The sequence below is a fragment of the Vespula pensylvanica genome, chromosome 7, assembly GCF_014466175.1.
Source record: "Vespula pensylvanica isolate Volc-1 chromosome 7, ASM1446617v1, whole genome shotgun sequence".
In the NCBI taxonomy this organism is placed as follows: domain Eukaryota; kingdom Metazoa; phylum Arthropoda; class Insecta; order Hymenoptera; family Vespidae; genus Vespula; species Vespula pensylvanica.
In genome coordinates, this window is record NC_057691.1 from 1,493,324 (window position 1) to 1,507,525 (window position 14,202).

Sequence of the window (14,202 nt, forward strand, 5' to 3'; positions counted from 1 at the left end):
AAGAAATAAAAGAAAAAACGCATTGAACTTCATTGATGATATGAAAGAATCTGTTTGTAGACGAAAGTAAATCAAAATTCGCGCTTTCTTTAGCGTGAAGCTCCACCTTTCGTCACATCGCGCACTTTAGTTCATTATTCGGCTAATAGAGGCAGTCTTCGTCACGCTGCCATACGGTATGGCCGTAGTTCGTCCAAGTTTTTACTTCGTTCCGAAATAATCCGAAGTGAAACGTTCGTAAGGGATGCATCCACCGTTCAGGAATTAGAACATTTTCGTTGTGCTACGGGTCAGCTGATACGCGGTAAGTTTTACAATCGAGTCTTCTGTTTTTTTTCCTCCCCTGAACATTCTTCTGAACAAAAGAAAGGAAAAGCACGCGGATAGCACGTCGTCTGCCAGAATGACAGACATCCTTTTCTTACCCTCCAAGGATTGATGGACCGTCGATAGACAATACAAGAGACTTTTTTTCACGAAATTCTATCGTTTTATCGTCGAACGTTCTTTTGAGATTTCAGTTAGTCTAAAATCGCAGAAAGATCGGTACTTTTTCTGTCAGAATGCCTGCAGAATGATTTGCACGAGAAACGACCGTTAAGAATGTTTATACATTAGAATGGATTTTTACCTTTTAGCCATCTTCAGTTTCTTTTTTGTTTTTTTTTTCTTCCTTTTTTTTTTCTTTTTCTTCTTTCATTCTTAACAATTAGTTAGATCTCCACGCATATAGTCGCCTCATTTACTTTTCGAAGATCTTTGATCTATCTCAAAGGAGATACACACACATATCAACATACACACGCTCGTACACACACACAAACAGCAGTAAGATTTGTGCTATAATACATATATGCTATTTCCGAATATATTGAGGGATTATAAAGCGAATTTTTTCATACGTCTCTTATTCTATCCTATATTTATTTACTCGAATAAACACGCGCACGTCCTAGTTATGACCGACGCATCCCGTTTTCTTCGAACTTTAGAATAAGAGATATAACTTTTTAAGCTTTTCGTAATTTGGTCGTGCTCGAAATATACATCTACGTATATAGAATGCAATAGACGAAAATATTTATCTTTAGTGAATTTCGGTGCATCGCATTTTCTACTACACTTGTGTGTATGTGTGTGGTGCGTGTGTTCGTTCTCATTTTACATTTTTATTCGCAAACTTTTTTCTTTTTTTCTCCCTTATGTAAATAAAAATAAAATACTTTTTTAACGGGAAGTGACGTAATTAATATTTTTTACTAGCATTCAAAGAACCGAAAGAGAAAACAATTTTGGTTAACGATATCAGTTTGTTTTTTTTTTTTTTTCTTCAGCAACAGCAAAATCGATTTCGAATCTATATATAGATGCAACGGGCGTGTAACTCAAGTACCGCGTTATATTCCAAGTGTTTTATTTGTGAACACGTGGAACTCTTGCAGCCGAGCTTTTAACATCGGAGGTTTTAACCTATTGATGTTATTCGAACGTTAGGATAACGTACTCTCGTTTCAATTTATACGTGATCGTGAATTTGCCGCTTTCCCAAACGAGGAAATCACGGGCTGATTCATATGAGTACGTCCGAGATGCGATTAAATAAATTGAAAAAGAGAAAGAGATTACCATTATTGTATCGTTATGTACTTGTGTAAGTACACATACATAGATATTTCGTTTCTTATAAATCTATCTTCGAACTATTACAAACATTAAGTTATATATCATCCATTTTGCATATTTCCATTTTCCCGCGTAATTTTCTTATACGATCGGCGACAACCAAAGTTGTCGTTTCGTATCAATTTTACCTGTGAAAAGATGTAAATTTCGCTTTGTTTTATTTGTTTCTTTCTGTTTTCTTTCTTTACTTTTTCTTTTTCCTTTAAATTGCGTCTAAAGAAAGGTATTCTTGTGTGTTTGTATCGGGACAATAGCGAAGAGGTACAAGGTGTACCGAAAGAGCTCGGTTATGAATGCTTCGAGCGGAAAGGGAATTGCGTCTTTTCTTTTTTGACATTCGAATAAAAAGAAAATAAAAGAGAAAAAGCAAAAAACGAACAACCAAAAGTAGAAAGAAAGAAAGAAAGAAAGAAAGAAAAATGAAACGAACGAACCACGGCGGCTTTTTTATCGAAGCTATGAAACATAACCTCATTAAGGATTAAAACGTTTAATCGAACTCATTTTTCAGAACGACCGATCATCGGTTTCATTTCCTCTTGTTGTTTGATCTTAAGAAGATTAATCGGAACATTACGAACGATTCGAATTTCCTCGCGTGTGGAAAATTGATTCTGAATAAAAAAAAAATATTATGACATAAATAGAAGGTTATTGTAATGAATTTTGATTGGCCGATGTTTCGATTTACATTGATAAGATGCAATCAGAATCCGATAGGTGTTTACGTCACGGTTTTTTCTTTCTTTTTTCTTTATTTATGCGTTATTGTTGTTTTTTTCTTCGTTTTTCTCCTTACATTATCAGAATCAATTTTTCAAGGTGTACAACATACACGCATTTGTCTCATCTTACATTTGCATTATCGATAATTTTTCTGTGTCTATTTCTACGTCATACTAATTGCAAACAAAGGCACGATCCGTGGGTTTTCTTTTTTCTTCTTTTTTCTTTTTCTCTTTTTATTCTAACCTCGAGGGTAGAATGTATGCGTTTCTCGCAAAATGTTATATATGTATGTTGTTACATCGTACACGATTTCTCTTAATTACGTTACTCGCTAATGTATTATTGCAGTAACAAGTTACTTCTTTAGCAAGCACAAAGTGAATCCTAATAAAACGCATCGATTCCCTGATGATCCTACTAAATCTAAACTTGTCTTTAGAAAGTTCATTTGAATTTGTATGCATGCTAAATATACAATGCAACGTACTATTTTCGTGGAATATTATTGACCGATATACGTAGTAAGTTATGCAATGTAATCAATCGTGAAGAAATTGGTACTTTACAAGATCTTGACATTGCTTTTTATAGAATTTGAACATAAGACAAATATAAGAAATAATTATATATATAAATATGAAAGATCAATTATTTTATTTTATTATATTTTATTCGTTTTTATTTATTATTTCTTTTTTTTAATTTCGTTCCTTATCATACCGATTACAGAGTACATTTTTTTCTAAGTAATATTTTTTCTTACAAATATAAACAGTTAGTTTTTCAATTCTTACTAATTGCTTAAAAGTACTTACTTAGCTTTTTATAACTTAGTTAATCAGATTTAAAATGGAACGATATAATCGACGAAAATTCACTTCAAATTACATATACATACATACAAATATATATATATATATATACACATATATATATATACACATATGTATCAGATTATCTAAACAGAGAATCATTTCGCACTCTTGAAACAAAGTTGGGCAATGGAGAGAGAACACGAAAGGAGGGACATTGTGAAATCACCCCTCTTTTTCGCTATATGAAATAACAGCTGTGCGTTAAAAGACAGCGTTGGATACACGTCTATTAAATCGATAATTTTTCGGCGTTGAAGGAAATCATATATCATCGTACGCATACATAAATCCAACAGACGTTGCGTCGTCGTTTCCCTCTCGAGATCGTCGTCGTCGTCGTCGTCGTCGTCGTCGTCCTCGTCGTTATTGTCGCCGTCGCGTCTACATGAGTACACAGTACGATCGTCTCGAGTACGAACTTCAAACTCACGTTTACTGGCAGGGGTTAGCTAGTAGAAAAAAAGAAAGAGAGAGAGAGAGAGAGACAGAGAATGAAATTTTAAATATAATTTTAATCGAATTTTCTTTATTCGTTCGATTTAAAGTTTATTCTTTAATACGGTCCTATTAACAATTACATATTACTTAAATAATTTTGATATATATCATAATAATAATATATAGATTAATATACATATATTTCTTTTTTATATAAAGAACAATATAAAGAAAATTATCAATAATTTTTTACTATATTAATTATTTACTTATTTGTATTGGATAAATATTTATATGAAACGAGATTGGCTCTGTTATAAATATTAAAAAGGGGATAGCATGTAGCGAATAATAATTATTTAATAATTATAAGGAAATAGAAAAGGAAGAAAAAGGAGTTATAAGTAAGATAAATAAAATATAGAAAAATATCAATAATCGTATGTACGGTGTCTCTTTATTTACTAGCACAAGGTAAGAAATATAATAAGAGGGGAAGGGGAAAGAAAAGAAAGGTTCTACAGCAATTCTAAGAGTATTCTAAGATTCAAGATCGTGTTCAGTGTATGCCACACTGTTATTAATTTCATCGACCCATTTTCCGCCCGCGCACGGATACTCTGTCGTCGAGTCTCTTAGTGTCCAGCGACCTTGTCCGAGTAACTTGTCGATTATCTATGTCGACTCTATGCATTTACGACAGGTGTGTGTGTATTCCATCGTCTTTCTTACTTTTCTCGTCGTCTATTCATGTAGGTACATATATACATACATTTTAAAACTCAACGAGAAGACGATATGCCAAGTTGAAACTTTAATGAACGTTCTCGATGTTTTCGAGATAGTCTTATGTACTTTCATTCTGGTAAGTGCTTGTTTACACGACACCGAATCAGTTTCTCTTCTTTTTTTTTCTATTATTAATTAATTAATTTTTCACTGTAAATTTACGCGATACCCGTTTAGATGATATCGATAATTTTATTGAATTAGCCTCAATTTATTATAATGTTCACACGATTTGATTTTTGACCGTACATCCATTCGACCCTCCCCCCGAAATTTGCTTATGTTTGCTTGAAAAATTGAGCATTGATTGGCCCAGATTCAATACTCCATCTACCGATAAAGCAATCAAATCGTTTGAATGCTTTCATTAGGATATATGTCCCATTCGTGATAGATCTGCTGTTTTTAATCGAATCGTCGCATGCGGTTCCTATTGGCAAAATCGATTGTGAAAAATTGCCAAATCCGTGACTTTACTGTATACGGTTGAGACGGCAGTATCGTGTGAAGATGTATATATAGACCATATGCGCCATTGTATGTAGTAGAAGGTAAAATAACCGATTAGAAGAAAAAATCGATTCGGTGTCGTGTGAACAAACTCTTACTGTAAGTGTTCTCCAGCCTGACGTATCTTCGAGCTAGATCACTGTAACTTTGTGATTTCTTGTTCTTTTAGCAATGCGATCTGTTGTAAGATCGATCTCTTCAAAAAAGGAGAGAAGAAAAGGAAGGGGAGACATACAAAAAAAATGAGAGAAACGTTACGTTCGATTGAGATATAGAACACTAGATAGAAAGTATAATAAAAAAGTTTAGAAAAAGGAAAAAAGAAGCTATTGGCTGTCCGTTATCGCGATCCTTTTTACGTGTGGAATCAATTACAGTCGATTGAACGGTGGTAATTTTCAAGCTCCAATTTCACGAGTATCTACCTACCTTCTTTCAGGAATCTACCATTTAAGATCTTTTTCCTTTTACCTTCTTCTCTTGTGCTGATAAGTCATGTTGAGATCAAGGACTCCAACGGTGATTTACTGATACCCAATTTCTACACATATACACATACACACTCTCTCTCTTTCTCTCCCTCCCTCCCTCTCCCTCTCTCTCTCTCTCTCTCTCTCTCTCTCTCTCTCTCTCTCTCTTTCTCTTTCTCTCTCATATAGACTTATTCATTTGGAATGGAAGATTATATCGTTTATCGATAACCATTCGAATCATTCTTATTAACGATTTATCCGATTGCTTTAAACATTTCTAAAGGGTACATAAATAGTCCTTTTAAATCGAACGACTTTATTCGTTTTAGAATGCGTTTTAGATATTTAACGATTAGATGAATCGTTAACACTTAGAAAAAAGTTTCAATTTGTGAAGCAGTTAAATTTAAGTGCGGCTGCCAGCATCGAAAGTGTCGGTCTCGCCCGATCCGGTTGCCCGATCGATTATGTAATGAAGCGAACGGGGCCGTACCGTTGCTTACTTCCGGGCTGGCCGACAGTTCGACTAGCGCCCTGTTAAGACCGTTACATGATTTGCGTTCGACCAGGTAGTTTATTATTCACCGAAGGAGGTGCAGGCCTATCGGAAATACCTGTTGGTGGTCTCGAGAAACGAGTGGGAGGATTATGTCTGCATTATTTTCACAATTCATCGTCACGATGAAAGGGTGATCGGACTTGACAAGGCTATTTGCATAAATAAATCGAGAGGTTGAAATTATGCGAGTCTTCTCTCTCTCTCTCTCTCTCTCTCTCTCTCTCTCTCTCTCTCTTTCTCTCTTTCTTATATTTTTTTCTTTTTTGTTTTAAATGTTTATCAAAGTATGAAATTCTCTTATACATATTATGTACATTCTTTATTTATTTTTGATTTAACTCCAATTAAAATTAATCCATTTTATGATTAATATTTATTTATTTATTTATTTTTTATTTGTTAATTGACGATTTGACAATTCAAGTATTCATAGATACAGGCGTATGTATATAAACGTATATACAATATATATTGGGTTGACCAGTAATGTCGAAATTTGCATATATTTATTTTATATATAAATAAACAATACTATAGTGTAATATACGATAGTATAGTATTGAGTTGCGTCTATTAATATCGCATACTAGATTTTATATATATATATATATATATATAGGAATGTACGTATGATAGGATAACGAGCGAAAAGGTAAGAGAAGGAGAAAAGATTCGGTCGGTGAACTAAAACCACAAGTGTTTCCCTATATCACCTTGTGGTCGTTTATGCGAAAGGCAAAGTCGATCGATGCGTTCTAAGGCAAAACTCTCCCTCGTTTAGTAAAACCCGACCTGGTTGAAATGATCGCGTGCGTTAAATGTATAGCACGAGTTTAATTGTCCGTCGAAATCACCATCCTGCTTGCTGTGTTCTCATTAACGTCCAACAATCTTCTCTCTTTTTCTCGCATACCATATATTCATCAAATACTATATATTCGAATAAATTGATATTTGACGGTAGAGTGGCGTGATTGAAAACCGTTTCTGTTTGATTATAAGTTATTGACTCTTACATCTTTTTTTCTTTTTTTCTTTTTTCTTTTTTTTTCTTAACACTTAAATCAATTGAAATTCGCAGTTACGAGAGCATTCAATTGAGCATTTGATTTTTCTTTATATTCAGTTTTATCTATCGATCTTTCTTATCTTCTTTTTTTCTTCTTCTTATATTTTTAATACTAGAATATCAATAAAAATTTGTGAGTATTTGGTTTACGTTTATTTTTGAGGATTTTAGTTTATAGATCTTTAATGCTTTCTATTTTGTTTTCTTTATGTTCCTAGTACTCGAGACAATTAAAATTGATTATTATGAAAGCTTTTGATTTTCATTTATGTTCAGTTCTACTTGATCTTTACTTTTTCTTTCTTTTTGCTTTTCTTTTTTTTTCTCTATGTCTCTAGTATCTTAGTCTATTGAAATTTATTATCATCTAAGATCTTTTAATTTTTCATTTTTCTTATCTTTCATTTCTTTTTCTACTTTTTTTTTCTGTTTGATACTTGACTATATTTTTCTGAAGTAGTATATATCCATTTCCCATCCTCTGTTATATTGATTGAGATTGGATTCTCGGAAAGGTAAAGCATCTTTATCGTTCGAGTCGCTTTTCGATAGTAATATAATTGAGCACGTTTCTGCCATAGAAAAACGTGCGCATTCACGCAATCATTTAAACGATCATTGTCGCAAATCTGTCGAGCATGTTTGATAAAAGTAGTAAATTGCGAATGCGTTGCCGGTAGAGAGGCGCTCTTTAGCCTCAGGCCGATGTCACCGAGCAATTTGTAAAATTTTCGTCCGTAGAAAGAACTACCTAAAATCTTGATGGTGTTCAAACGTCGACATTTTTCTAATATGCGATTCAAATAACGCGAATGGAGATGCAACTTTGAAGGTGAGCCTGAAAATAATTTAAATATTCAATATGCAAATTACGTGGATAATTTCTTTCTTATTTATAATATTCTTTTTTCTCCTATCATCTTTTTTGAAAAAAAAAGACCAAATAACAGAAGAATATAATATGAACTATATTAAAATATCATAACATAATATTATATCTAATTCTTTATATGAATAGTAAATTTATAAGTAAAATTTATATAGTATAATATAGTTCTTTAATATTTTTATTCTTTTATATATATATATGTATATATATAAAGGTCTTTATTTGATATCATATATAATAAGAAATTGGAACTGCTACTGCAAGCTATACATGATCGATTTCGCATACAAACATTCTCTACTTAAAAGTTCGTTTAATACGTATTAAGTCAAAATAACTCATCCATTCCGGGGATAAGAGAGATCAAACAGAAATCTACTTAGTTTCTTTAGAAACGAAAGAAAATGGTACGAAATTTATGTAGCTCACGTATTATTAAAGAAAGATCACGAGAATGTTGCAAAACTTCTTCCCGTTTGACATTGTGCCAAAAACACGTTTCGTCTTTCTCTTTCATCGTTTGTACTACTTTGAAAGATAGGCGTATATTGATAGAGAGAAGGTTACGTAAAATAAAGAAAGAAAGGAGAGAGAGAGAGAGAGAGAGAGAGAGAGAGAGAGAGAGAGAGAGAGAGAGAGAGAGAGAGAGAGAGAGAGAGAGAGAGAAAGGAAAGAAAAGAAAAAATAGAAGTTAACACTTTGCTGACCTGCTTCGTTGCCATATTGAAGGAAAAAAGGGAAAAAATCGGATGGTAGTGCATATACAGTGTGAATCAATAACTATCACTATCTCAAATATCATCATTATTTTTGTTTTTATAGAAGAGAGGAAAAAAAAACTAAAAATGCTAAAGGCAGAATTACACTATTTCAAGAGGTACATCTGACGAAGGAAAAACTTTGTTGTCAAGATAATTCGTTTTACGTGATTTCAATCGATTCTTTTTTTTATAAGCGGAATCTTGCGAATTTTTTTTTATATGAATTGATTCCTCGTCCTGTTACAAATAATAAAAAAAGTATCAGAGTACAACATCGAAGAATAATTAGTTCGCGAGGTATTTTGAAAAAAAAAAAAATGTCTAGCGATTCACGTGACTAAAATAAATTATAACCTTTTTCTTTTTCTTTTCTATATTATATATTAAAGTTAGAGAAAAAATTAATAATAAGAGAACAAAAATTAACTATATAATCGCAATCATATTTTCTTCACAATTACATATGTACATGCATTATTGCATTTGTATCATATTTGAGGTGGGGATAGTTATCGACTTGCTCTCTATATAGGTGTTACATATATACCACATATGTAGTATAGCCAGTCCCCATAAGTGGAAGGGTCACCGATGAAGTGTGACAGAAACGCGACGACATTATCATAAGAGATAACTCGTATCACGTGACGCCAGTGACGTAGATGTAAAGTGGCAGTGGGGGTTAATCTGACGTCATGTATTCCCTCGCGAGGGTAATTCTCCCGGCAACAACGAAACTGACTGGTCACGAATTAATTCGTATTTTCGAGGTAATTCGTAGCAACATATCTGAATGTTGCTAACCAGTAACAAGTTAATTCATTTTTCCATTTACAATATTTTGTAATAGTTTTCAAGCCTGAAAATGAAATATATAAATAGGTCTTTATAAACGTTTTATAGATCGTACTTTTAGTTTTCTTAATTTAATTCGTGTTATCTTAGTTTAGACTAAAGTTCTAAGAAATCCACGTATGCGAGATAAGCCGTGTCATTTCACCGTACGTCTCTTATTTCAACCCTTCCTACTTTTCTTCACGTCTTTTCTCTGAACTATTCAATCAGTATCCCCTGAGAGATCTGGCGTGCAATACTTCTTACTTTTTCTGTTCACATTTTGCTATATTACAAAAGTTTCAAACAAAAAAAAAAAAAAAAAGAGAAAGAATGTGTCACGACAGTGAAGAATATTTGAATGAATTATATGAAATACTTGGTCGGATTGTTTGAGTGACTTTGAGATATATAGTAAACAACTGGAAGATGACACTTCATCGGAAGATATGTAATGACTTTGACATTAGATCGTCACTAAAGCAAGAAAGAAATGTGATAATATTCGACAGTGAAATTGATTTTGAAGAAGAATGCATGGAAAATGACATTTTACCGAACTTGGAAAATTATATAAATATTTATGACGTAACTTCAATGTGGAGATCTACGAAGTATAAGTGAAGTAATTAATTTACTTTGATAATGGTTTTTTTAATGTAATTACTTCTTAAACGAATTTGTATCATTAACAAATGGAAAAGTGTAAGAACACCTTTGTTACAATTTCAACATCGACAGAAGTTACCAATCAGGATATAAAGAAGTTTCTTGGTTTACTTGGGACAAACGAAAAACTCAAAATGGAAAGATTACTGGTCAACTGATCCTTTTCTCGAAGTACCTTTTCAAACCATAATTAGAACGAGGTTCGATCAATTCCTTATATTTTATTTTACCGATAATTTACACTTTAATAGATATAATACAGACAAAATTCACAAAGTCAACAATGATACCATGGAAAAGATTTCAAAACATATAATTCGGTAAAAATAATAAAATATGGGATTTTATGGAGAATGCTTTGTAAAAGTGAGATTGTTTACATTTGCAACTTAAAGATTTATTCGAATAAAAGCAAAATGTTACAAGGCACTGTGTTATACGTTTTACGCTCTTTTTTTAGTTTTTGACATTTTTATCGAAATAATTAGTACAAAGGATTTAAAATAATTATTACCATCGTTGAGATATTATAGAAAAACAAAACAAATATATAAAAGAAGTCGATCGAGCAGATTAATATTTAATGAAAAATTATATATTACATAAAAATTATAAAACGTGATAATACTTTTTATCAATTGTGCTAGTTGCATATTATATACTATATTATACCCGAAAAAATTATTAAATATCATAATGATTAAATATGTAATAAGTTACATATAAATTAAATAATGCGTTAATAAAATATATTGAGATTTGTTTAAATATTCTGAAATAAATATATATATAAGAATAAAATAGCCGGTTGCACGGATGATTGTTTTTTTTTTTTTTATATATTTGAAATAACCAGTCAGCAAAATGTTATATCAAAGAATACAAAAGTAGAACAGGTTTACTGAATTCGAGCCAAACGATGAATGTTGAATTCTTAATCAGAAAGAGAGGATTCCGTTGAACGTACCTTTACAAAAGTAGACGTAAAGCTTCTCAAGATTTTTATTCGTCAGCGAAATCTGCCGTAGAATTTTGTCGCTGTCCTCTCTGTAATTGATCGTCAGTTTCTTCAGGAACGGCATGTTTCTTAGCTTCTCAATTATCTTGGATATGTTCTCGTAAGGAATGTTCGCCACCTACGGATATATACGTTCTTGCCATTTTTTCAACACTGTTAATTGATCGATCGATCGATCTTAAATATATATTTTATAGTCTCTTAAGAGTTGAAACCAAATTTTTGTTTCGTGGGAGAAAATAAAAGAAAAAGAAAAAAGATATTAAAATTCGTTACTCTTTTTTGAAAGGCGAACGAATATTTGTGAGATTTTATTTTAAAGGTTAACAAGGAATGCCCTACTTTACGTAATGAAAATTGCTTTCTTTCATACTTCTAGAATGTTTAAAAAGTTATCTCTTTAATGTAGGATTTTCCTTTTTCTTTTTTAAAGATTTTCGAAGGAAAAGAATTATACTAGTTAAGTAAATATTTAAAAACAAGATTATGTTACTATAATTTTTTTAACAGTTTTAAAGAATTATTGGATTTTTAATTTATTTAACTTATATATATATACTTATACATTAACATATATATTATATAACTATTATATTATATACATATATATACTTATTATATAATATAATATACTATTATACAATCTATATACATTAAACCTCCATAACTCCTTTATAACTTGATTGTTTTTTATGCTACAAAAGAAAATTATGTAATGTAAAACTTACACTATAATTATTATAGTACACATACGCGCACGCGCGCGTATATAGTATATATTATAGTTATTATACTATTATAGTATAATATTTTAGTATAATATTGTGATAATACAATGCTATCGTAATTTATATAGTATATTATATTTCATATAGTATAATTACACATTGTAATATACTAATTATTTATATGTAATAAATTAAAAATTATCTTATGGATATGAGCTAAATTAATATTGTAGTGAAAAAAATAAAGAAAAATAAAGTCATAAAATTTAAGATTATCTAATAAAACACAGACATGTATGAGCGTGTGACTTAAAAGTTGCACGACACGTTGCATGATTAATAGATTTTAAGTTTGTAAGCGTATGTACTAAAGGGTTAAAGATTCGATTACATTAACTGGATATATAGTAAGAAAAAAAAGGAGGGAGAGAAAAAGAATCAGTCGCGTGTTTCGTGATTTTATCGTTAACAAAAATTTCGTTTGAAAGCCGATTGGACGTGCACACTGGTAATATATTATAATAATCACCTCGTACGTGCGCCAAACTATGGGATCTTGCATGATACCTTCAAAGTACTTGGACACGCGACTCATATTGGAAAGATCTTTCTGAGATAGGTATGATAGAATTTGTAGGATGAGTTCAACGGGAATGGATTCGATATTTGCGGGCTTGTTGTTGTTGTAAGGTGACGAAGATAAAAACGAGGATGACGAAAATCCGCAATGCCTAATGACTTTGGCACGTTTCCCAACGTTCTCCTCTTCGTTGATCGCGACCTTGTCCATCCTCCTTGTATTTCCATTTTGTTGAACGTCAATGCGCCGCTTCCTCCACTGGCCCATATCGTATGAGCGATATCAACGCAGTCAATCTTTTTCCTTTCGGATTTTACATATGTTACTTCAATGTAACCATGAAACTTAAAATTTAGACATTTTTTTTTAACTTTCAAAGCATCATTTCACTTTTGTTTCAGACATTATATTCTTATATATATGAACGTGTCGCTGTTTATACGCGGGAGTGTATACATGTGTGTGCGCGTGTGTATGTATGCATGGTGATTGTAAATTAAGGATTAGTTGAATATTTCGTTTGTTAGAAGCGTCAAAGAAAATATCTTATTAAGAAAAGTTACATGATATCACGTGTCAAATATTTTAAGAGTATGAAATAAAATACCGAACATCTAGTTAAAATGGAACTATAACTTGAAAAATTCAAATCTTGTCTATCTTGAAAAATCAAAATATTACGTGAAACTGAAACTAATAAAATAATTCTTTTATATACATTTGTTTTGTACAGATGAACACCATACAGAGCATGCAAATATTTTTTGCAGATCAAGATATAAGAGAGAAATTTGAAAGTCAAGATTCAATGAAATCACTTATTTTTCTTTTTATAGTTCAATGATATCTGATCAATCGAATTCAACGAATGAGATCGTTTATTTTTATAAAGTGTTATAAATTATATTATAAATTTATGAGTTTTGTACGAGACAATTATGTATCATTGGTCGCCAAATGTCCGACGGCACTTTGTAAAAAAAGATCGGACTTCTTACGAAATAAATATCCATTACTTAAATTGGTAATTCATAAATCATTCAAAGAAATAAGAAGTTCGATCTTTATTTACAGCATTATTATTCTATTATATTATACTATTGTATTGTAATGCGTTATTTTGTACTATATTGTATTATACTGTATTATATTATAGCGATTTTACATAATAAACTAAATATTTATGTAGTTATCAAATTTATTAATGTATTTCCTATGCCCTACCAGTACAAAAAAAATAAAATTGTCAGTTTCATATTCTCGAAGAAATGAAAATTTTGTCGGAAAGTCGATTTTTCCACCTATTCCCGCAATTACTCCACCTCCTCTCGAATTATGTGATCCCAATAGATTCTTAAGTTAGCGCGAAAATTCGCATATTCAACCAAATTTGTATATTTCAACATGAGACAACAGCTTACTTGGTGCCAGAATTTCACGTGCCATCTCTTCACATATCATGTGATCCTGATACAAAACACGGTTTGCGGGAAACTTGGACGCTTTAGCAGAAATTTGAATTTTAAATGGAGACAACGGCATATCTGGAGGTGGGAGAATTTCACGTGCCACCTCTTTACACATCATGTGATCCTAAT

At 31.5% G+C, this 14,202-nt stretch overlaps 2 protein-coding genes across 3 annotated transcripts in view; one reads left to right on the forward strand and one right to left on the reverse strand.

Moving 5' to 3' along the window:
* Positions 1-65: 65 nt before the first annotated feature.
* LOC122630581 (tubulin polyglutamylase TTLL5) overlaps positions 66-14,202 on the forward strand; it is a 38,588-nt gene continuing 24,451 nt past the window's right edge. Inside the window, exon 1 of one of the 2 annotated variants that reach the window (XM_043815212.1) lies at positions 66-304. The gene's annotated coding sequence lies outside the window, so the exon portion shown is untranslated. The remainder of the gene's footprint in view (positions 305-14,202) is intronic. The other variant, XM_043815213.1, reaches the window with a different exon arrangement.
* Positions 2,184-12,814, reverse strand: LOC122630693. The gene is made up of 4 exons (XM_043815477.1): positions 12,554-12,814; positions 11,246-11,414; positions 7,563-7,963; positions 2,184-2,297 (listed from the first exon to the last, which is right to left on the reverse strand). Exons 1-4 carry the CDS (start codon positions 12,812-12,814, stop codon positions 2,184-2,186), a joined length of 945 nt encoding a protein of 314 aa, XP_043671412.1.

Bases quoted from the DNA above. Each gene is read 5' to 3' on its own strand.
- LOC122630693 (XM_043815477.1), bottom strand. From the start codon at position 12,814: ATGGACAAGGTCGCGATCAACGAAGAGGAGAACGTTGGGAAACGTGCC. The intron at 11,415-12,553 runs GTGATTATTATA...ATATATCCGTAG, and splicing joins TAGTTTGGCGCACGTACGAG to GTGGCGAACATTCCTTACGA. The intron at 2,298-7,562 runs GTATCAAACAGA...TTTTTTATTCAG, and splicing joins CTTCAGAAAAATATAGTCAA to AATCAATTTTCCACACGCGA.